This window comes from Phodopus roborovskii, unplaced genomic scaffold (assembly GCF_943737965.1).
Source record: "Phodopus roborovskii unplaced genomic scaffold, PHOROB, whole genome shotgun sequence".
NCBI classification, from domain to species: domain Eukaryota; kingdom Metazoa; phylum Chordata; class Mammalia; order Rodentia; family Cricetidae; genus Phodopus; species Phodopus roborovskii.
Genome location: NW_026125811.1, coordinates 1,373,308 through 1,398,534, shown reverse-complemented (window position 1 = coordinate 1,398,534; position 25,227 = coordinate 1,373,308). Strand labels below are relative to the sequence as shown.

At 40.5% G+C, this 25,227-nt stretch overlaps 1 protein-coding gene across 1 annotated transcript; it reads left to right on the top strand.

The window, feature by feature from the left end:
• Positions 1-1,548: 1,548 nt before the first annotated feature.
• On the top strand, positions 1,549-24,858 carry Zrsr2 (zinc finger CCCH-type, RNA binding motif and serine/arginine rich 2). The gene is made up of 11 exons (XM_051178745.1): positions 1,549-1,645; positions 1,954-2,033; positions 3,576-3,657; positions 5,053-5,161; positions 5,875-5,961; positions 9,434-9,472; positions 10,172-10,290; positions 17,626-17,839; positions 20,891-20,946; positions 21,609-21,718; positions 24,081-24,858. The coding sequence occupies exons 1-11, from the start codon at positions 1,605-1,607 to the stop codon at positions 24,674-24,676; spliced, it is 1,533 nt and encodes a 510-aa protein (XP_051034702.1). The 5' UTR covers positions 1,549-1,604; the 3' UTR covers positions 24,677-24,858.
• Positions 24,859-25,227: the final 369 nt, after the last annotated feature.

The following is a 25,227-nucleotide window of genomic DNA, read 5'->3' as shown; positions in this document are numbered from 1 at the left end:
GCTCCTTCTGTAAAGAAATTAACTTGCACAATTCAAGCTTGTTTCCTGAAAATGAATTCAGTAGTTAACTTGAAAATAAATGTCTTATTCCAATTGAAGGAGATTTACATTCATTTATCAATCATAATAAAATGAAATCTACATCTGTGTGTTAAAAAAAAAATGGGACATCTTCCCGGAAGATATGCTTTTTGCTCTAAAGTGACAGTTACATGCAGTGCATGTTGCAGCCACTAAAGCTGTGATGTTTTCCAAATGTCAACAATTTGAAGTACAAATCCTAGTCACAGGGATCTGTACAACTGGTGAATCACGTGGCTGTGATCATCAGTGCCATCCAGAGGTGTTTGTAGTTTGGAGATACTTGTCTCACAAAACGTTAAGATTTATGCAAGGGCTAGGCATGTAGCACATAGCCTTAATCCCAGCACCTAGGATATAGAAACAGGTGGATCAAGAGTTCAAAGTTATGCTCGGCTATCTAGGGGATTTGTGACTACATGAGACTCTTTTGGCAAGAAATGAAATAAAATAATCAAAAGAATCATACAAGTGAAGAAAGCTAGTCTAGCATACTGGGGTAGATGTGAAATACATGTGATGGGAATGTCACACTGTTATGCCAGGTTCGTGGAGCCCCAAACGGACTTCCACTAGAAGCCAACTCTCCCGATGCAAAAACAAAGGTTTCTATATTTTCAAGCTGGCCAGCCAGGATCACACTCCACCAGGAGGAAGTGAGATCCCAACCAGCAATTAAGGGGAGCTTTTAAAGAGAAAGACCACAAGGCTGAAGGCCACAAATTACAAAGTTTCCATTGTCACTCAAGTACAAACTAAAGCAAAAACTACATATTTTAGAAAGATACATTTGAGCAACATAGGGTAGGGCTGGGGCATGAGAGTCATGAGTTTGCTAATTATCCCAGAGGTGGTGGGGTGGTGGTGGGGTGTTCCGATAGCTCAAGTTGGCCTTGAACTTTATTCTTTCTCTTCCCTCCCTTGGTAAAGACCGTTTTCCTTCTAAGTTAAATTCAATCGCCATCGCAATTAATTGCCTTCATCTGCACCTTATAACCCAAGTATCAGTCCCTCTCAGTGTCCCAGGAGTCAACAAACCATTTGATAAATGGCTCCACCTTTGCAGCAGGAGGCATCCTGAGTGACAAGGAGGAGGCCGAGTCTTAAACTCTGCCTGAGGCGTTGATAGGTGGAGCCGTGGAAAGAGGAGAGACCCGGAGGCGTTTCCGAGGGACCAAGCTGGAAATTAGATTTGTGAGGGAAAGGGGGCGGGGGCGGGACCCGGCTTTAACTCCTTGAGTTCCAGGCACCGCCTGATGGCGCAGAGGCTAATGAGTGGTACTAAAGCGACAAGGAGGCACTGAGGAGCAAAGGCCCGAGTGCTGGGTGGAGCAGCAGCTCCGGAGGCGGCTTCGGTGAGGAAACAATTCCTCGGGCCCCGGTGCCTCATTAGCCGCGGGAAGAAACCTCCCTCCTTCCATCTTGGGTCCGCCCCAGCGGCTGTGCTGAGTGGGTGGCAGCGCTTGTCATCTGTGAGGTTATTTCCGCTCAGATCTTACAGTGGGAGAGGAGGAGGTGGCAGCATGGCGGCGTCCGGGCCGACTGCGTTTCCAGGGAAAATGAGGTATAGCACAGCATTTAGGCCGCCGCTGCGCGCGTGGGGACGAATATTAATCCGATTCTAGCCAGAATCCACGGCTGTCCTGGGCAGCTCTGGCTTCGAGGAGGCGGGGGCGGGGGGAGCAGATGGAGGATTGGAGGACTTCTGCTGTCGGGGATGGGAGGATGGAATGGCGAAGGAGTCGGGATTGAAGTGCGGGAAGCCCGCCTGTGGCCTCTGCCTCCAAGCGCTGTCCTTGGTAGGCTTGAAACAGGCTGCTGTGCCCTGTGCGCGGTCGCTCAACACTGTGTGTCTCCTTTCCAATCTTCCAGCCATAAGAAGTACAAGGCCGCATTAAAGAAGGAGAAACGGAGGAAACGGAGGCAGGAGCTCGCCCGATTGCGAGATGCAGGTACTAGAGGTATTCTTTGTTCTGGGTATGAAATTCCTCCCTCTATGGTCCCAACCCCGCCGTGACTGGCTTTAAAAATTGCTGTGTGGCCAAGGATGGCTTCGAACTTCTGGTTCTCCTGCGTTCATCTTCCAAGTTCTGGGGTGACAGAAGTTTGGCCACCATGCCGGCTTGCTTCTCCTTGTTTCCTTCATGCTAGGCAACTCTACCAACTTAGCATGGTATCCCCGGGCCATGCAATTGCTCCCTCTATTTCCTGCACGAACCAGAGGTGCACAGCCATCTGTGCAGCTAGCCACTGTGCTGTTTGGCTTTCACATGGCAGAACCTGATGTTTATGTTTAAGATTTATAAATTTAGTCGATTTATAAAATTAGTACTTATAAACACAGGCATGAGGGTTGAAATCACAGTAGTAGTTCTAGATATGATTGATGGCTTTGAGTCATACCATACAGACTGTGCTTAGTGGTATTTGAGAAAGAACTAGTCCAGGAGAGACAGGATGTAGCATCAAGGATGAAAAGAAAAACAACAGTTTACAAAAATCTTTTCCATTTAACCCTGAAGATAACTGTTAAACAATTTTTCAAGCTTACTTCATTTGTTTCCATTGTTACTGCTCTTTACACCCCCTTCAAATTTAAATTTTGAATAGAAGATAAACAGTTTTCTTCTATTGGAACTACGTTTACCATATTTTTGTTTTGAAAATATTCTAGTGCACACAAAGTTTTATAAAATAGAGCACTTAAAATATTAATGCTTGATATAAATTTGTCAAATTGTTAAATATTTGCGGGTTCTTCCTCCCTCCCCATCCTCCCCTCCCTGTTACTTCCCGAGCCCTTTTCATAGCCATGTCATGAGTATCATTATGGAACTGTTGATTTAAAAAATATAATGTGGGGCTGGGGGATGGTTAAGAATACTGGCTGTAGCTAGTGGCAATGGTGGCATAGGCCTCTAATCCCAGAGGCAGGAGGATGTCTAAGTTTGAGGCCAGCCTGGTCTACAAAGAGAGACCCTTACTCGTATGTGGTGGATATCCCTGGGAGGCCTGCTCTTTTTTATTTGTGTGTGTGTGTGTGTGTGTGTGTGTGTGTGTGTGTGTGTTTTGAAGGGACTCAGAAGGACATGATCTGGGAAAGAGGGGAAGTATGGGGGCGCGGGAGGAGTAGGGGAGGGGAAGCTGCACTTGGGATATGATGTATGAGAGAAGAATGAAAGTTAAAAAACAACACTGCCTGTTCTTCCAGAGGATGAGAGTTCCATTCTCAGCACCCATGCTACTACTATGTCTTTTAAGATATTTTAATTATTTTTTTGAGGTAGGATCTCTAGCCTTGACCTGGACTTTACTATGTAGATGAAACTGGCCTCAAATTAAGACATCCATTTGCTTCTGCCTTCTGAATGCCAAGATAAAAGGCATGCGGTACTGCCTTAATTTTAGGTTTTTACCATAATTGTAATGATTAAAGATTTATGCATTTTCTATGAATAAAGACTCAATTTAATAAAACATCTGAATTTCTACAGAATTGTCACAGCAAGAGGAGGAAGAAGATGCTTTTGCTGAAGAAAAACGATTAGAAGAAGAAAGGCTGATGGAGGAAGAGAGGTCAGAACTTTCTGAAACCCTGAAAGTGAACTGTTTATTGTAGTATTTTCTGCCTTTACCAGCTAGTAAAGGCTCTTTGTATAAAATTTTATAATAATACCTTTTATAAGCTAAATCTAGCTGACAGGTTAAAATTAGATGTCTTTTGCCTTCCTTCCCTTCCTTGCTTCCTTCCTTCCTTCCTTCCTTTCTTCCTTTCTTCTCTCTCTCTTTTCTTTCTTCCTCTCTTCTCTAAATGAGAAGCTTATGCTATTGGATGTCTGGAACATACTAATTTATGGTAACATTACCTTTTTGGGGAGAGGGGTGTTGTTTGTTTGTTCTGGGGGGTGGCTAGGATCTTGCTATATAAGCCAAAATTAGCTTAGAACTTGTAATCCTGTCTTAGCTTTCCAAATGCTAGGATCATTGTCATGTTCCACCTGGCTGTTGTATGCATTTAAAAAGTCCGTTTCTTGATTACAGCTTTAAAAATCCTGGCATCTTTCGCTATAAACTTTGAGTTTCTATTCCATAGAGTTAAGGGATTTGTGTGATTTGCCTTCACACATTTAAACTGCTGGGGAAAAAGTTAATGTTGAGTTTTAAGCAGGTCTTTAAAATAAATGTTTTAAGGGAGCTGGAGAGAAGGCTCACTGAGTCAGAGCACTTACTTTGACTCAGGTTTTGTTCCCAGCATCCACAGGCTGGCTCACCTTCATCTGTAACTTCTAATCCAGGGTATTTAGTGCCTTCTTTTGGCCCCTTCTGTCATGCATGTGATACCCATGTTTACATGCTAGCAAATGTTCATACACATACAAATACAAGTTTTAAGGCAAGTTGAAAACTTATAAAACTAAATTAATTAGTAAATGTAAATTTAGCCAGATGTGGCACACATCTTAATTTTGGCCCTGGGGAGACAGAAGCAGGCAGATCAATGAGTCCCAAGCTAGCCTGGTCTACATAGTGACTTCCAGGACTGGCAGGGCTACATAGGTAGACCCTGTCTCAAAAAAAAAAAAAAAAAAGAAAAGAAAGAAAGAGGAGCAGGTAATAATAATTTTAGTGGGAAAAGAATGCATAGATCAGGAAGAATAATGCTGTGTGAATGTGAAAAATTCACATAGATGTTGCTTTGAAATGTTTTCCTGAGATGAGACTCACTGTTACTTTCTTACAGAAAGAAAAGACGTCACAGCCATAAATGCTTATGAAAGGTAGAAGTAATAATTGTTAAGTTATTTCTGTCCAGGAAGATAGTTGCTTTTCCAAAAGCCACACTACTTCACTGCTTTATAGAAAAGACTTTAAGATTTCCATGTTGTATTTTGGTTTATTGTCTTTCATATATTCTATATTAATTCTCATTTGTTTTTTTTTTTTTTACTGATTACATCATTATACTAATAGGCAAAAATTACATGAAGAATGGTTACTGAGGGAAGAGAAGGCACAAGAAGAATTCAGGGCAAAGAAGAAAAAAGAAGAGGCAGCTCGAAAACGGAAGGAAGAACAAGAGGTAGAGTATTAACTAGCCAGTTAACTGAGTAAGTACTTAACTGAAATACGTCTCACAAACAGACACATGGCTCAGGGATTAAGAGCACTGGTTGTCCTTCTAAACGACTTAGCTTTCATTCCCAGTACCCACATGGTGGCTCAAAACCATCCAGACATCTTCTGGGCCTTGAGGCACAAGGCCTACACATGGTACAGACACATACATACATGCAGGCAAAACACCAACACACATAAAATAAAATAAATTTCAATGAAAAAAGAATTGTTAGTTATGGGACTGGAGAGATAGCTTTGTGGTTAAGAGCATCCCCTTGCTGCTCTTCCAGAGGACCTGGGTTTGTTTCCACCACCCACATGGTGGCTCACAACGGTCTAAATGGAGCGCCAAGGGATCCCACACTTTTTTGGCATTCTGCATGTGTACCCTCACATGTGCATACATTTACAGGGATACTCACATAAGAAAGTTGTTGGAGTTGGGAATATAGCTCAGTGACATAGCTTTTGACCATCATGTGCAAGGACTTGGGTTCTATCTTCAACATTGTGTAAACAAAAAGGGAGCTACAGATGTTAGCATTAAGAAAAACCTGATACTGTTTTTATTTGCAATGACCAATGTTTCTAAAGGTTTCAATCATTTGCTTTGTAGACTATATGTTTTTAAGTGTGAGTAAAAAGTAAATTGCCTTCTCCTTTTTCCCTTTAAAGAGAAAGTTAAAAGCAGAATGGGAAGAGCAGCAGAGAAAAGAGCGAGAGGAAGAGGAGCAGAAACAACAGGAGAAGAGAGAGAGAGAGGTGACTTCTGTCATAGGAGGATAGAGCTCTGCGCATCTTCTTAGTGTGCACGTGTGCATGTGAAAGGTTTGCGGAATTGTCAGTGGGCATGTCAGGGCTTGGTTTTGGTTTTATTTTTTGCTTGTGCTCTGTTCATTTGGAAAGTGTCAGTTTTTGTTAGAAATACACTAAACTAGCTTCCATATGGTTCTCTTCTTTGGGTCGTGCAATGGCAGATTCTTTTACCCAAGTTACCTTACCTTTTATGTTTGAGATGGGTGAACATTTTCCTTAAAGGACAGATAATCAAAAATTTAAGCTGATGTCTGTATGGCTGCTGTGGACATCAGCTCTGCCAGTGCACCCTAAAGCAGACACAGATAGTATGTATATGAATGGATGTGGCTGTGTTCTAGTAAAACATTTCTGTAAAGGGGTGGCTGGCCCTGCTTTACACTATGTATCACTCTGTAGCAAGTGTTAATTTCTATGGTTCTGTTGTATATATGTTGACTTCTTCACAGAAGAATAGTATCTTGAATAGTTTCCACACTTAATTAATTCATGAGACATAACAGCTAATGGCATCTCAGCAACAATTAGTTTAATAGATTCAGGATGTTAGACATTAAGGAATTAAATAGTTTTGTTATTGAATCTGGTGTTCTATGTAACTTTGTTGTCAAAGCAAATGAGTCATTTAAGAAATTCTAGGGGACCTTCTCTTTGAGAAACCTGTGCCCACTGTAGGACATATGCTACTGTCCCTTTCTTACATGTTTCTCTTCTTGTCTCTTAATGCTAATTCTCAAATCTGTGTTTAAAAAAAAAACCCTTTCCTTAATAATCCCTACCATTGCTTCAAAAAATTCTGTAATGTATATGTATATTTCATGTACATTTTCTTGGGTTCTTTTTATAAGATTGGTTTGTTTTCCTGCTGATCCTCAACAGTGTATTGATTTCAAATATAACACAACTCATCTTGCCTTGACTGATTCATGACAATATTCTTTATTTTCTATTCTTTAGCATCACCAAATTTGAACAGCATGACATTTCCATAGTCACTCATCTTAGAATGAGGAGAGATATGTGTCTACATTTTAGTTGTGGAAGGGTAGCAGCATTCTCTACAACCAGTTTTGAGCCTCAGGTGGCATCTTCAATGCAGGATTTTGGCACCCTTGTTTGAGTACTGCCTTCCACATGAGGCAATATCCAGATGGGGATGTTAGGGGTACAAAACTTATTTGAGTTGTCAGTGCTTTACAGAGATGAATCAATTCCTGTTTTAACAGTAGAATATTCTTCAACTTTCAGGGATCAGGTCAAAGTTAAGGCTTCTTCTAAATGCTTTTGTTTTCAAGGGAGTATGGTTAAGGAGAAGTGGGTAAAATGAAATCCATTCTTAGTATGCATAAAGGAATATGCGATGTGTGTTTCTTTTACGTGCTTGGCCCCTCATGGGTGGACAGAGACAAAGCAGTGAAAAGCAGTCTCAGCTCTCCTTGAGTGACTCTAGAAGAGAGGGTTAGAGGGTAAGTCAGCAAAACACATCATACAATAAGAATGTTAGGCTCTATAAATAAATAAAGGAGAGTGTTCTTACAGAATAATGGGGATCAGGATACTTATTTGGTGGCCAAGGAAATCTCTGAGAAAGTGATGTTTGATATAACTTGAGTGTAGGGATATTGGAAGGGTACTGGTGGTACCTGCAACCCAGAGGACACAGGAGACTGGAGAAAGGGCATGGGAGAAAGTAGAATCAGAAGAGCAGGTCGTGCAGAGTCTTAGGTCTTTTTTCTTAATTGAAAATAGATTCTTCTCTCAACAATACATCTCAATCAAGTTTCCCATCCCTTTGTTGCCTCTTCAGAAAATAACAGGCTTCTAAGAGAAAAGAGTTCAGGGAAAAACAAGATACCATAAGGCAAAGCAAAAGCCCTCATCCAGGTAACTCACTGGGAGGAAAAGAGCCCTAGGAGCAGGCCAAAGAGGCATCTTCTCCCACTATTGGGAGTCTTACAAAAACTCCAATATAACAGCCATTACATACACAGAAGCCCTGGTGGAGCCCTGTGCAGGCCCAGTGTTTGCTGCTTCAGTCTTTGTGTGTCCAGGTTATGTGAGCCCAGGTTACTGTGTTGGTGTTACAGCCTGTGAGATTTGCTGAGGGTGACTGAGGCAGAAGGATCAGGAGCCTCTTAGATTTAAAGGAGTTTGGTTTTATTTACCATGTTGTGATGAGTTTTTAAACAAGAGTGACTTCATCCTGTTAGTAATGTCACCGCCAATAGATCATCCTATTTTTTTTTTTTTTTTAACAAAGAACAGGGGCCAGAGAGGAAATAGAATGACCGACTACAATCTGGGTAGGAGATAATGGTGGTTTGGATGAGGGCTGAACTTCAAAGAGATGTGCACACAATTGACAGAACTCTAGGTAGTAAATTTCGTGGGAGGAAGAAGGGAATGGAAGTCATGTTTTTAGGTGTTTTTGTTTGTTTGTTGTTTGTTTTGTTGTTTTTTTAAAAAAAACAAATGGGAAATGGCAGCTTCTGTTACTGAGGATATTTAGGTTTGGATGATGGGGGTGAATAGGTGGAGATCAAGGGTTCCATTTGGGAGAGTGGGGTATAGTTGTTTATTGGCAAAAGTAAAACCTTGAGTTTGTTCTCCAACTCTCAGCCAAAACCAAACCCAAAAGAACTTGTTTTGAGCACGTCAACCAAATGATAACTTTGTTTGGTTTTGATTTTGTTCATTTTGTGGAGACAGGCTTTCTCTGTGTAATAATCCTGGCTGTCCTGGAACTCACTCTTCAGACCAGGCTGGTCTTGAACTCAGAGATCCATCTTCCTCTGCCTCCCAAATGCTGGGATTAAAGGCGTGTGCCACCACGTGTGACTAAACCAATAATTTTTATGTTGCCAGGACCAGACAGAATTACCAAGTAAGCAGCTAAATTCAGTCATATGTATAGTTTTAAGGCACTAAGGTACCTAATTGTATGAATTTAAATTCAACTAGTTAGAGATTTATTGCTAGCTTGTTGGACTTCCTTTATCTTACTGAAGGTTTGGACTTCCTTTATCTTACTGAAGGTTTGAAATTTCTCCTAAACCCTAACTACTATTCATGTCATGTTTTTGTTTCTGTTAAATATTTGTGATGTCTAACCTAACTTTTAAAAGATAGTCATTAATATCTCAAGAACTAGAACATGGTATTTATGTACAGATATGTTATTGAAGCTATTATGACTTAAATATTTGCAATGTACTCTATTCAAATTTTGTATTTGAATAAAAATTCTAAGCTATATATCTTTTGAAAGCTTTTTAGAAGATATATGCTTAGAAAGGAAATCAGAATCAGAAGCCTTTTGTATGTGTGTTGTCATATGTGAGATTAATAACTAGAGAAACCAGACATGACTTACCTGACATCCTGGTTTTCATTAGTCCTATGTTTGCACCACTTATAGGAAGCTGTGCAGAAGATGCTGGATCAGGCTGAAAATGAGGTATTTTCAAAACCTTTCATTAAGACTTTGAAGTAGGTAGAGGTGGCATATTCCAGTCATCCTAGCCCTGGGGAGGCTGAAGCAGGAGAATGACCACAAGTTTGAGGTCAGCCCGATCTACATAGAGAGACACTGCCTTAAAAAGGATTTTGAGATCAATTGATATTTCATTAGGAACAATAGTTCCAATAACATGAGTTTTGTGGTAGGTTGTTTTGATTACTTCTGGATGCCTGGAATCACTTTTGTAACCATTGTTATATAACAACAGAAGATGATTGATGGTATTAAATTACCCCATGGGCTATGCTTGTATCAAGTTTTAAAAATATATGTACATCACATACTACTGGCCCCAAATGGTTGGTTTACCCACCTTGATTCATAGTAACTTGTACTTATTTCTGGTGGCTCCCTGTGTGGACACTTTCAGAATAGATGGATAGAAAGAAGACCTCCGTGACTACATCTGGTAACATTAAGTAATCCCCAATCAAGGAAAATGACTGGGAGCCAAGAGAGAAGTACAGCTTATATTTATGAACAGTTGCCTAGAAAGTCTTAATTTCTTATTGTAATTAAATATGCATGTCTATATATGAAATCATTTTTGTTCTAGATTAAAATATTTGACTATTTGGGCAAACAGTCTTTCATGGGCTTTTACATCACCAGTAAAGTCATGGTTATTTTTAACAGTTGGAAAATGGTGGCACTTGGCAGAACCCAGAACCGCCCACGGATATAAGAGTACTGGAGAAAGATCGAGCCAATTGTCCATTCTACAGTAAAACGGGAGCTTGCAGATTTGGCGATAGGTAATGGATTTTGCTTTGTGTTAGAATGAAATGATGGAGAGTGTTGGGGTTTTGGAAGAGGCATAGACCAGTGTGAAATATTTACAAGTAGGTATGTGGTGCTTCCTTGCCCTGCTCACTAGACAGGTTTACCTGAGTGGATCCTTTGCATTCCATAGCCTTAGGGAAACCTTTTTTTTTTTCTTTTTTCTTTTTAATTAAAAACAGATTTCTTTAATATAATACATTATGATCATGGTTTCCCCTCCCCCAAACTCCTCTTAGATCCTTTCCCCATCTTCCCACCCACAAGAATCCATACTTTTTTTTCTCTGTCATTAGAAAATAGACAGACATCTAAAAAATAAATAAAAACAAACCAGAATAAGACAGGAAAAAAAAAAGAACCAAAGAGATACATATATTCTCACACACAGAAATCCCATAAAAACATAAAACCAGAAAGCATAATATATAAGCAAAAGACCTATAAATTTAAAAAGAAAAAAATGCCTAGACAAAGCATTGTTAGACAAAAAAAAAAAATCCTCCCAAAATGCCACTGAATTTGTTTTGTGTTGGCCATCTATTGCTAGACAAGGGGCCTGTCTAGATTAAAATATGGTTTGAATGCCCAGTGAGACTTAAGGAAGACCATTTGCTTATTCGTTTCTTCCATGCTCCTGTGAGTCTGAGGAGGACAACTAGGTAACTTGGATGTGGAAAATTACATGTCAGAAGTGATTAGAGTAGCCACAAATAACTTTTCATGGGTAAGTTGTCATGGGTATAGGGACACTTGTGAAAGACAAAATTGTAGCAAGTAGAGGAATAGGCTTCTCTCTCTCTTTCTCTCTCTTGATAGGGTTTCTCTGTGTAGCCTTGGCTGTCCTGGAACTTACTCATCAGACCAGGCTGGCCTTGAACTCACAGAGACCTGTCTGCCTCTGCCTCCAAAGTGCTGGTATTAAAGGTGTGCACTACCTCCTCCCAGCAGGAATAGGCTTTAAATTCACTGCTATTGGTCATCATGCTTAGACTTAGGAACAGACTCTTTGGGTTCAAAAACTGGTTTTGGGGGCCAGTGGGAAAGTTAAACTTTACATCTTTATTCCTTCATCTATGAAAATGAAGATGAAACAATACCACCTTTTTGAGGACACGGTGAGACTCCTTAAGTAGGATGAGCATGGGGGACACATAGGGCGGGACAAATGGCTCATGAATTTTCATTGTTCATTACTTTTGTTGTTACTATTGCCATTTTCTGATATATTCATGCTTCCTACCTTCCTACTTTTTTTAAGGTAAGACACATAGAAACATAGTATTGATGTCTTCAGTCATTCAGCAAATAGTTCAAACCTACTATATGCCGGGTAATGAAGATGATTTGTATTTATAGTATGACTTACTATATAAGTCAAAGTAAGCAAATACTTTCTAATGGTAAGCAAATCTGTCTGAGGCAGTGTAATTTCTATGTACCCAATCTGTGGAAGAGAAGGTATAATCTGAACCTTTGTTTTTCTTTTCTTTCTTCTTTTTTTGAGGTCTCACTGTGTAGCTGGCTTGGAACTTAAAGAGATCTCTCTCCTTCTGCTTCCTGAATGCTGAGATTACAGGTGTGCACCATCACACCTGGTATTCATTTGGTTTCTTGAGACAGTCTTATGGAGCCCAGGTTGGCCTACAACTCTATTTGCTCATCCTGCCAGCACCTCCTAATTGCTGAGATTACAGTTGTGTGCCACCATGCCCAGTTTATCTTTTATTTTTCAAGAATAAGACTTTTGGGCTGGAGGGATGGCTTGGCAGTTACGAGCTTGTATATGCTCTTACCAAGGACCTGAGTTCAATTCCCAGCACCCACATCAGGCAGCTCATAATGGCCTGCGACTCAAGCTCCAGGGGATCTGACACTGTTCTTTGACCTTGGCAGGCACCTGTATTCAGTCATATCCCCCCCAACAAGTACACATAAATATGACTAAAGTCTTTTTAAAACTTAAAAGAGAAAGCCAGGCAGTGATGGTTGCATGCCTTTAATCCCAGCACTCGGGAGGCAGAGGCAGGCGGATCTCTGTGAGTTTGAGACCAGCCTGGACTACAAGAGCTAGTTCCAGGACAGCCTCTAAAGCCACAGAGAAACCCTGTCTCGAAAAACCAAATTAAATAAATAAATACACAAATGAATAAATAAAAATAAATAGAATAGTAGTCCTCAACCCTGGATACATAATGGAATCATGTAAAAAGGAAAAAGGCTCAACAAAACCAATCTCACCTCAAATTGAATATATTGGGATTTTAGAGGCTAAAGTAAGTCTAGTTTTGAGATGCCTTTAGGTATTGGATTTGATGGCTGCAATTGTGGATGGCCAGAATATATATGAAAGGACTTGGTGTTTGGTAAAAAGTAGAAAGGCAAACAGAGGGGAGCAGTCTACCTTTAGGAACATTAAAGTTCCTAAAGTCTCAAGAGGAAATAGTAAAACATGATCTGCTTAAGAGCCAGTGAGATGGCTTAGTGGGTTAAGGTGCCTCCTGCAAAGTCTGGTGACCTGAATTTGATCTCTGAATCTACATGCTGAAAGGAGATAACTGACTTCTACTAGTGGTGCTCTGACTTTCACACTTGTGCCGTGTGATCTGTATAAAACACCTCCCATTAAAGAAAGATGTTGGACAGATGGCCTGCCAATGATGAAGGAGCCCCAATTTTAGTTCACATTTGCATGGGTAGTTGAGCCAAGCTGCCTTTAAGGTTTTCCAGCCACTCCTATTTATGATGTGACTCTAATTTCCTTGAAATATAAGACCTGTGCAAGTCAGACTCAGGGGTCTCCTTCTGTTGGTTGTGAGAGGACAGGTGAATTAAATAGTTTTAGGAACACTAGACAGATTAATTCCTTGTGGAAAATGGAGTATTCCATCTGACAGTCATTAAAAAAATAAATACAGGTTGTAGTCAAGTTAGATTTTGTGACCATTTGTTTTTTATGGTTTCTTAAGAGAGTTTCTCTTGTAGCCTACCCTGGAATTTGATCTGTAGAGCAAGCTGGTCTCGACCTCACAGAAATCCTCCTGTCGCTGCCTCCTGAGTGCTGGGATTAAAAGCTTGAGCCACCACCACCTGGCTTGTCACCATTTCTCATCATTGTCATAGGCATATGAGACTGTACCATCACAACTATCAAAGTATATGAACAAGTTGGCTGTTTGCATTGTTCAAGTAATGAGTTTTCATAAAATTGTGTGAAATTAGTGGTTATGAAAGCCAACAGTGTCCTTTCAGATAAATAGACTGTCCTGTATCCCTTTTGTGGAGAGTCTAGATCATTTGCTCCAAATAACACAGCTGCATCATCTCTGTTAAGGTTTGTCATATGCCAGAGAAACACCTCTGTTTCTTTCCTTTAAAAAAAAATGAGGTCTTAGCCTTAATCCAGGTTGAACTTGAATTTATCGTCGTCCTGTCTCTGCCTCCTGAGTATCTAGGATTACAGGCATATAAATACCATACCAGGCAGAAAAACACTTTCTTAACCTAAGCATTTCTTTGGATACTTGCTTTTGCTTGTTAAACCTTTTGGTTATAGTTTTTTTTTTAATTCTTTGACAATTTCATACTTATCTATACTGTATTTTGGTCATGTTCACCTCCATTACCATTTTACCGTGCTCCCACTACCTCTGGATCCTTTCTTTCCAATACATCCTCCTTCTTTTCTCATGTTTTTTCTTTTTTAAACAATTCACTCAGTATAATTAGTGTTGCTTGCATGTGCAAGGTTATTTACTGGATCATTAGCAACTTACCAGTAGCTGTCCCTAGCAGCTGTTGACTGCTAGGGACAAGGCCATAGGTACCTCACCCCTATCAATGCTAGAATGTTGATGGACTTGATTTTATGCAGGTCTTCTGTCTTAGTGTTCTATTGCTGTGAAGAGACCATAACCAAGCCAAGCCAACTCTTATAAAAGAAAGCATTTAACTGTGGGCTTGCTTACAATTTCAAAGGGTTAGTCCATTATCATCATGGTGAGAAACAGACAGACATGGTGATGGAGCGGTAGCTGAGTGCTTTGTATACTGATCCAGAAGCCATAGGGATGAGGGGAAGTCAGATAGACAGACGGATTTTGAACTCTCAAAGCCCATCCTGAGTGACGTACCTCCTCCAACAAGGCCACATCTCCTAATCCTTCCCTGAACAGTGTACCAACTATGAACCTATGAGGTCCATTCCCATTCAAGCCACCACATCTTGCAAAGGTAACCATAGCAACTGTGGTTCATGAATCATAGATGCTTAGGTTTTATGAACACAGTGGCCATGCTGCATTCAGAAAACAGTGTTTCACAACAAACACTTTTTCTCAACACTTTGGCTAGTTATTAACCGCTATCCACTACATAAAGAAGTTTCTCTAAAGTTGAGAGCAGCACTAAGTGGGTGCTAGGCTATGGAGATATCTTAATTACAACTTTGTTTTTTTGCAACAGGATCTTAGTCTAGTCCAGAGTAGCCTAGACCAGGATGGCCACTGTCCAGACCAGGGCCATTTTTGTCCCTCTATTCCTTGCAGTATTCTCTACTCTATAACTTTCTTCTGAAGTTTTCCTTTCTCTAAGTTTGTCTTACTGATTTTTGTTGTTTTTGTTTTGTTTGGTTTTATAGACTGGGTTTTTCTGTATAGCCTTGCTTGTCCTGGAACTCTATAGACCAGGCTGCCTTCCAAGTGCTGGGATTAAAGGCATGTGTCACTACTGCCCTGTCTTACTGATTTTTAATTAGAAAGGTAAGGAGGAAATATTTATTTAGGACTTTGAACTGTGTGGCCCCTCCTATTAGTGCATTTTAGGAGAAAGGAGTAAATAAGAAAATGAACTCATATGATTTTTAAAAAATTATTCTGGAATAGCCTAGCCAGCTTAACCTTGATCCATTTTAAACTATGAAAAGAAATGGGTCTTCAAGTTATTAGGTGTACCTTAGGTGAATAAAAATTAAGTTATATTTATAATGATCACATGCCAGATTAACCCAGATATCTAGGGTCAGGCTCTTCTCAGTCATATGACTTGGGGTGGTGTGCTTCTTTAGATTTCAGCTACCTTTCTGTTTTGGATTCTTTCCTTATTGCTGTGGTAAAATATCCATCAATTTAAGGGAGAAAGGGTTTATTTGGCTCACAATTGCAGGTTACAGTTCCTCATTGTGGGAAACCAAGGTGAGAGGAACTTGAAGCAGCTAATTACATTATTGCCACAGTTAAAAGCAGAGAGCAATGATTTTATGCTTGCTTGCCTAGGCTCAGTTTGACCTCTCCATTTTATATAGTTCAGGAACCATGCCCAGGGAAGAGTCCTACCTATGATGAAGATGGGTTTTCCCAAATCAATTAGAGTATCAAGGCAATCACTCACAGACATTCTCAGAGGATAACTTTAGGCAGTCCTTCATTAGAATTCCTTCTCAGGTGATTCTAGATGGTCAAGTTGAAAATTAAAACTAACCATCACACTTGGCAAAGTAAGAAAATACTAGTACCAACTGTCCCACTAGGTTGTTAAGGATGAGAGTGGAAAAATACTTTAAAAAGCATGAAAATTTTAAAATGCTATATGTAGATAAAATGACAATACTTGAGTAAATGGAAAATTTTAGATTACACTATTGTCTCTTTAAAATAGTGAATTTTAAAATTATGTATTTATTTTTATTTTAATGACAATATTTTTATTTAAACTGGAAATCAGCTTGTTTTACATGTCAATCACAGTTTCCTCATTTTTCCCTCCTCCCCTGTGCCCCCCAACTCCCACCCCATCCCCTTCCTGCTCCCCAGGGAGGGTGAGGCCTTCCATAGGGGATCTTCAAAGTCTGTCACATCATTTAGAGCAGGGCCTAGGCCCTCCCCCATGTGTCTAGACTTTGAGAGTATCCCTCTATGTGGAATGGGCCTCAAAAGTCTATTCGTATACTAGGGATGAATACTGATCCACTACCAGAGGCCTCATAGACTGCCCAGTCCTCCTAACTGACACCCAATTTCAGGGGGTCTGGGTTGGTCCTATGCCACTTTCCCAGCTATCAGACTGGGGTCTGTGAGCTCCTCCTTGTTCAGGTCAGTTGATTCTGTGGGTTTCTACAGCCTGGTCTTGACCCCTTTGCTCATCACTCCTTGTCTGTAACTGGATTTTAGGAGTTCAGCTCAGTGTTCAGCTGTGGGTGTCTGCTTCTGCTTCCATCAGCTACTAGATGAAGGCTCTAGGATATCATATAAGGCAGTCATCAATCTCATTATCAGCGAAGGGCATTTAAGGTAGCCTCTTCACTGTTGCTTAGATTGTTAGTCGGGGTCATTCTTGTAGATCTCTGGACATTTCCCTAGTGCCAGATTTCTCTTTAGACCTATAGTGGCTCCCTCTATTATGGTATCTCTTTCTTGCTCTGCTCTGTTCTTCCCCTGACTCAATCAATCTTCCTGCTCCCCCATGTCCTCCTCTCCCCTCCTTCTCCCCTTCCCTTTCTCCTAACTATTTATTTTTCTCCTAACTTTTATTATTTTTGAGGGACTGTCTCCCCTTGGAACACTGGCTGTCATGGCACTAGCTATGTAGAATAGGTTGGCCTGGAACTCAGAGATTCTCTTACCTCTGCTTCATGAGTGTTGGGATTAAAAGTATTAACTACCATGCCCATCTTTAAAAAAAATTTAATGTTATTGTGTGTGTGTGTGTGAGTGTATTGTGTGAGTGTGTGTGTGTGTGTGAGAGAGAGAGAGAGAGAGAGAGAGAGAGAGAGAGAGAGAGAGAAAGAGAGAGAGGGAGAGAGAGAGAAAGACAGGGAGGGAAGGAATATGTAGGTTCAGGGATCCAGATCATCAGGCTTATGCAGCAAGTGCTTTTATCTCGAGCCATCTCACTAGTCCAGATTACTGTATTCCCTAAGCATGTAAATCAGTTGAAAATTGTGTAAAAGCAAAATTATATTGCCAATCCTCAACTTCTTGAGTCCCCAGTGCAGCAACGTATTCACGTCACTGCAATCAGTCACACTATTGGACCTTCTTTCCCTATGGTTCAACATGGAGAAATCTTTTGAATGTATTGAAAAGCTCCTGAATGGCATATGGCCTTGCAAACCATTCCCAATTTTTTTAAAATGAGAAAACAGTCAATTTTAGGACAGTTTTTTTTGTGTGTGTGCTGTAACTGGGGCATGCAAGCAGTGTTCATTATCTTAGTTAATTTTAAACAACCACATTACTTGATTCTTGATCTCAGAGTTTATGGTAAGTGTGATTTTTAGTTCTCAGACTAATAAGTTTGCTTGCTTTCTTCAGGTGTTCACGTAGACACAACTTCCCCACATCAAGTCCCACCTTGCTTATTAAGAGCATGTTTACCACGTTTGGAATGGAGCAGTGCAGGAGGGATGACTATGACCCTGATTCAAGCCTGGAATACAGTGAAGAAGAGACCTACCAGCAGTTCCTAGACTTCTATCATGATGTCCTGCCAGAGTTCAAGAACGTGGGAAAAGTGGTTCAGTTTAAGGTGCGCACAGACTGGGAAGGAGGCAGACACACCTTACCCTGAAATACAAGATACAAGGGCAGAGCTAGGGCTCAGGCTGTTTACCTGGGTGGAGTTGTGTGCCAGTACATGCCTGGCCTGGAGCTGAGCATTCCAGCACTGGGTAAACATCACTCAATTCTCTTCCCTTTTACCCCATTCTGGCCAATGCCATGTAAATACCATAGGAAATCATAAGCATATGTTAGTATGTTTTTGGAATGCCAGGGCGTGCATTGGAAAGGACCCCTATTCAATGCTTTTGTGCTGCAGCTCTTTCCAGAAGCTGACTTCATTGTCAAGCCTGCTGTACCTAGCCATCTAAGCCTTCCCTTAGCTGCTGTCTGTGATGGACACGGTTCCCTCCCTTCCCACTTTCAGTGCCTCACCCAGAACAATGTTATATATACTGTCATTCAGTTTCACTCACTGAGTAAGGTGAGATGTGGCCACTGCTGTTTCTGGAGCTCATTGGGTGAATCCCAATACGCAGTCCTCTTGCTTCTCTGCGATTTGATCATATCTAAATCTGAATGACATTGTTATATGAGGACAAGGGAAATGTCCCTGATTTTGGAGAAAAGTAGGAATAAAGTTGTAGGGGTTTTTTTTCTGTCAGAAATGAAATTATAGAGTTGGAATAATCAAGTACCATAGATATAATAAGAAATCTGAGATTATAATTTGCTTTCTGTGGAAATACATTATTTATGATTTATTAAAGCTTGCCTGATGGTAAGAGAACAAAGCAGCCGACTACTAGCTCTACCTCACGCCAAAATGGATGATGCTGTCTCCATTAATTCTCAGAGTTCAATGTTCTCCATCAAACCACACACTGCTATCCTCTGAACTCCTGTCTCCTCCTCCTCCTAAAATCCTTTCTCCACCCAGCCTTATCATTCCTGTCTCCACCTCCCTAGTGCTGGGATTAAAGGCATGTATCAGTATTGCCTGGCTCTATGGCTTATGGCTAGCTTTGCTTTCTGTACCCTCAGGCATGCTTTAATAAATATAAGTAATATATCACCACAGATTTCCAGATTTAAAATATATTCCTTAACATTTGTTTTCCAAAGAAGGAGAAATAGAACATAGTGTTATAAAGAGATAAAAGAGAAACTAAAATATGGGGATTACATGGGGGAAGGGAGTAGGCTTTTTTTAAAAAAAATAAAATTTGAATAAAAAAAATCTGTTTTCCTCTTGGGCTGGCAAGATGACTCAATGAGTAAAGGCACTTGCCACTAAGCCTGACAACCCAAATTCAGTCTCTAAGTCACACATGGTGTTAGGAGAGAAGTGACTCTTGCAAAGTCGACCTGCACATTCACACTGTGACATAAGCATGGTATGCACATACAAATAAAGAAGTGTCGAACAAATTAAATATTTTCTCAGAACTATTTCTGTGGCATATGCCTTCCTTCTCACTTCTAAGAGCAAACAATAAAGTGGAAGTATGTGGTCATGTCTGCATTGTTCCACATGGAAGCAAGCCCCAGGCAATGGGGTGCTCTGTCTGCTCTTCAGATGTCCCTTTATCTCAACAGTGAGATTGGCTTACATTCGTGATTTCCCTCATAGGGCCCCTGGATCCTACTGTTTCTATGGAGTGTTAATGGTGAAGTGTTTTCAGAACTTCAGATCAGTAGCTCAGTCATAGAGTGCTTACCTAGCATGTATAAGGCTCTGGGTTCTGTCCCCAGCACAGTGGGGTAGGCATTGTGGGTGTCAGGGAGGTTAGTGGAAGTTGCATTATTATGTGTAGCAGACTTCATCCACTCACCACATTTTTTTTCTAGAAAGCAAACAGGATGATAGGGCTCATGCTAACCACATTGACAGTTACAAATGAAAAGAAAGCTGTTGAGTAAATTTGTGGTACAGAAATGATCACATTGACTTCATTATGGAAAATCTGTAGGTCTTGGGAACTATTAAACTATTAATATTGTTGTCATTACATGGTTCTGGGGATTGAACCTAGGGCCTTATACCTGCTGGGCAAAAGTGCTATACCACTTTTTATTTTTGCAGCTCAGGCTGGCCTAGAACTTGTAGTAGTCCTCCTGCCTCTGCCTCCCTATTGCTGGAATTTTAGGCATGTGCCACCAAGCCTGACTAGATTAAATGAATTTTAAGGTCCTTAGTCATGGTTGACATGGAGACTCCCACAGCCCTTTATTCTTCTTTCTAAAGACTGTATTATAGAGTAGGATCCTGTACCCCCTTGGATGTTCTAATAACAACACCCTAAAGCAAAACATTTATTGTAGCTTTGTTTTGAAGATAAAAGCTAAACAGTAGTAGGAATATTTTGTTCTTGTTTTTTCCAAACAGGGTTTCTTTGTGTAGTCTTGGCTGTCCTTGAAGTAGCTCTGTAGGTCAGGCTGGCCTTGAACTCACAGAGAGCCACCTGCCTCTGCCTCCTGAGTGCTGGGATTAAAGGTGTGTACCAGCACCTGCATAGTAGGAATATTTAAAGACCTTTTATATTTATCATTTTTGAAGGCGACAATCAATTTTTTAGCTCTACTTATAGTAGGAACAACACATGGTGTGTGTATGTATGTGTGTGTGTATGTATATATACATAATTATTATATATACCATTTTGGTTAGTATATATTTATGTATATGATATATTTTACTTTCTGGCACATACATAATGTATGTATACCTATATACATACATATGTCTGTAAAAGTATACACACATAATATACATATATATTCCAAACAGAAACACTCTGCCTCCCATATAACAACAAGTGCTCTTAACTGCTGAGCCATTTCTCCAGCCATTCTGTTTTTATATAGCTCTGAAGCATTTCACACATTTAGGGTTTAAAAATGGCAGACAAGGATAAACAGAAATTAGGCAGTTGAGGTCTGCAATGTTGATAGGTGCTTAGCTATGCCTTGACTAGATAAGAAAGTGCTAGCCTGTCACAGACTCTTTGAGGGACTAGTAGCATTTGATGATTGACTTCTTTTCTTTGTTTTAGTAACAACATTCTTTGTTCCTTAGGTCAGCTGCAATTTGGAACCTCATCTGAGGGGCAATGTATATGTTCAGTACCAGTCGTAAGTATTATGAACATACATGCATCTTCACGTTTCATCATAGTTACGGTATTGTGTTTCTTTGATGCCACTGACTATGTAGCTTTCCTATGCATGGACTTTTCAAAATGTCAGTATGAAGAGCTCATGGAGAAACAGCAAGATTTGAAAATAATATACTTTTTTGTACAAACTGAAAAAGGCCTAATTAGAATAGAGTAGAAATTATCTATCCAAGGTACAAGGGGGTTAAAGCTCCAAATAGTGTTCATTTGACCAGCTAGCAACATAGTTCTTGTGTCCTTTCTGCATGTATTGCCATTTTTTAGTGGTGTCATGGCTAATGGCTTCAATTAGCCATTGTAATAAGAATAGTAGTCCTAACTGAGAAAGCATGGATCCTAACAAGTGGAAATAAACTTATGCAGATTTAGTGATACAGTCTTGCAAATTAAGAAGCTTTGACTCCAGCCAGTCTCCCTATGACAAAACCTTACAGAGGGTTAATGACAGACATCCTTGAATAAACTAGCCTGTGGGAACCTGAATACTCCGAAGACTTCCTAGGCAATTCAAGAATTGAACTTGGTAGTCCTACAGTAAATGGACAAGAGGGTTAGTTCAGAATAGGTTTGTTCTACCTGTGAGAGTTAAAAGCACAACCTTTGATTTTTGCTTCCAAGGGAAGAAGATTGTCAAGCAGCTTTTTCTCTTTTTAATGGACGATGGTATGCAGGACGACAGCTTCAGTGCGAATTCTGCCCAGTGACCCGGTGGAAAATGGCAATTTGTGGTAAAAGCCAATGTAGTCGCACCCCCACCCCCCACTGCTGCACTATACAAGGGAAACTTCATAGGAAGAAAGCAATATTTTAAAGGGATGATGTACAGTTTTTGTCTCATACTACAGATGAGCAGAGTGGTTATATAAAGGACACCACAGTTTAAAAGGACACCACACTTTAGATCTGTACAGGCCTGTGGGTCACTATATGAATGGAATGACTGAGGTCACAATACATTAGTGACAGAATTGCAGCTTGAATTTGAGTCTTCAGATCCAGGTTATTTGTGTGACAACGCATTGTCTAAATTAAAGATACCCACATGATCCATGTTGCAGTTTTAAAGGTGTTTTCTATTCGTTGGTTCTCCTCTCGTGAGCTGTTCACTTCAGTCTTGATCCATCATGAACGCCACAAACATTACTGGTGGCTAACATTTCCCACATTAATTGAAGTCATGCTCTTGTGCATTTGAGACAGTTTGGTGCATGTGAATGAGTTAAGTTGTACATTGGGTGCTCTCAGTTACTCTGAGTCATCTGAGATCGGCAGCCAAACCAGGAAATGATTCAGCACTGCAGAGAGTAACTTGCTGCTTTGGAAGGTCTCATCATTTTCTGATTTCTAAAAGTGTGCTTAGCCAAAGCAGTATAGACGTTCCCCTGGTGAAGATACATGAAGCTCTAATGCTTCAGGTGTGCTTCTGCCTCCTTGTTTTCTGCTCTTCCTTCTCAGGTGCTTTTTATCAAGCAATTCTAAATCGTTAGCTGCCTTCTCTTAGTGGATGCTGTCGTTTAAAAAGAAAAAAAAACTGTGATGGGCATGCATGATGTCACCTTTGGTTCTAAAATTGTGGGTAGGTCAGGACACTAGGATTCTGAGTTCAAGGCCAGCTTGGGCTTGAAATAAATAAACTAATTAATTGATTAATTAATGTAACAATTATCAAAAATGAGGGGTTAGAGAGATGGCTCAGTGGTTAAGAGCACTTATTCTTATAGAGGACCCAGGCTCATTTCCCAACACCTACATGTTGGCTCATTATTGACTGTAACTCCTGTTCCAGGGATTCTGACACCCACTTCTGATCTCTGGGTACCAGGCATGTATATGATGCACATACATAAATGCAGACAAAACACTCATATACATAAAATAAATAAACCTTTAAAAGTTTTAAAATAAATAAAAAAGGCTGGACAGTGGTGGTGCACACCTTTAATAGCAGCACTTGGGAGGCAGAGGCAGGCAGATCTCTGTGAATTCAAGGCCATCCTGGTCTACAGAACGAGTTCCAGGATGGCCAAGGTTACAGAAATGAAACCCTGACTTGAAAACATACATACACACACACACACAGAGACACTCAGAGAGAGAGAGAGAGAGAGAGAGAGAGAGAGAGAGAGAGAGAGAGAGAGAATTTTAGAATTCCTTGCTTAGGAAAATGAGAACCAACATTATGCCCTAAGTTTAAGGGTTGGGTAGATGAGCAAGATGACAGGGTATTCTTTTATAGGCATTTATAGTTCCTCAAGATGCAGTGTGATTCCAGTGATGTACTTGACTACAACTTTGAAACCTCCAAACCAGGATCTTATTAACAACAACATCAATGACAAAAAAATATAAACAGCTTTAGTATCTTTCTCAGGGACTAATAACTTTTTTGTGTAATTATTGACTTCTAATATATCTTCTTTGGAGAAAGCTCTATTTAAATAGCTGTCCATTGTTAATCATGTTACATCTTGTTATTATTCAGCCATCGAAAATCTTGATAGATTTTATATATCAGTAGCTGATCACAGGGGTCATCTGCAAATGCTTTTTCATCGTTTTACTTTATTTACTTTCAGTCACAAAGGTTTTCTTTCTTTTTGTTTTCTCTCTTTTCTGCATGTCTGTGTTTAGAAACAGGACCTCCTGTACCCCAGGCTATGGACATAAGTGTGCCATCCTACCTGGGTATTACATTCTTATTATGTGTAGAGCATTGCAGGATCCCCTCATCTATGTTGGACCTTCTCCTGACCAGCATATGCGTTCAAAAAAATGCTAATATAGGGATTCCAAAATCCAGTTCTTGAATCAGTGGATGATGTAGCCACCATTTGCTCAGTTGCACTCTGCTGACACAAGGCACGGATGTTCTGGTTAATTAAAACTAGTTTGTAACCTTTTTGTGATACCTTTTAGTGTCTGAGTTCTTGCAATCTTAGGCACCAAATGAGGACATCAGTTTATCTACATCATACACTGTAAGAAACAGTGCAGAAATACCCAGATTTCAAAGCTTCTTCTGATTTCAGAAAAAGAATGAATTACAGTGATGCACACTGATAATCATTGCCTCTTCACTTGCCCTCACAGGTTTATTTGAAGTACAGCAGTGTCCAAGAGGAAAACACTGCAACTTTCTTCACGTGTTCAGAAACCCCAACAACGAATTTAGGGAAGCCAACAGAGACATCTACCTGTCTCCGGATTGGACTAGCTCCTCCTTCAGTAAGAATTTAGAGAGGAGGGAAAGGACCAGCCACTATGATGAATACTATGGCAGGTCAAGAAGACGAAGGAGCCTGAGTCCAGACCTCTCCTACAAGAGAAATGGTGAGTCTGTCAGGAAGAGCAGTAGTAATCACAGGGGGAAGAAGTCTCACAGACACGTGACGAAAAGTCGTGAGAGGCGCAGTTCACTGAACAGAGGAAGAAGAAGGGATCATAGTCCAGCCCCCCGGAGCCAGAGTCGGAGGAGCCGCAGGAGCCGGAGCCGGAGCAGGAGCCGGAGCCGCAGGACCAGGAGTCGGAGCCGGAGCCGCAGCCGAAGTCGGACCCGAAGCCGAAGCATGAGCCGAAGTCGGAGCCAGAGTCGGAGCCGCAGCCGGAGCTCATCAAGGTCCAGAAGTCACGGCAGGAGGAAGTCAGATAGTAGAGACAAACCCACCCAGAGTCCCAAATCTAAATAAACTTGGTTGTTTTTAAATATCATTGTTTTTTTATGGCAGCTACTCACCTGTATAGTTTGACAAGACTAGCCAAACACTATCATGTAAAGCATACTTTTTGATAAATTGTGTATATAATAACCTGAAATGACTTGTATTCCTAACTTTGAGAGCATCAGTTAACACTGGAGTAATGCTTTAGTATTTTTTTTTTTTTCCGTTTTCTGTATTTCTCTCTCACCTCTCTCCCTCTCTGCGTAAGTGTATCACAAGCACGGAGGTCAGAGCACAATTTCCAGGGGCCAGTTATAGTGAGATCCAGGGGTTGAACAGAGGTCATGAGGCTTTCACACCAAGCATCTTTATCCTCTGAGCCATCTTGTCAGCCCAACTTTATTTGTGTTACATGTCCATACTCGTTATTTTTGTTTTATGCATATAGGTATTTGACATATATATTTGTTTGCATGTACCACTTGTGTGCCTAGTGTCCATGGAGGCCAGAAGATTCCCTGGACTGGAATTTATCAAACTCAGGTCCTCTAGAAGAACAGTCAGTTCTCTTAACCACT

What these genes read in the sequence shown, in the direction of transcription:
- Zrsr2 (XM_051178745.1), top strand. Translation starts at nt 1,605, where the DNA reads ATGGCGGCGTCCGGGCCGACTGCGTTTCCAGGGAAAATGAG. An exon ending in GCGTTTCCAGGGAAAATGAG is followed by an intron (nt 1,646 to 1,953) that starts GTATAGCACAGC and finishes CCAATCTTCCAG; the next exon opens with CCATAAGAAGTACAAGGCCG. An exon ending in TGGATCAGGCTGAAAATGAG is followed by an intron (nt 9,473 to 10,171) that starts GTATTTTCAAAA and finishes TATTTTTAACAG; the next exon opens with TTGGAAAATGGTGGCACTTG.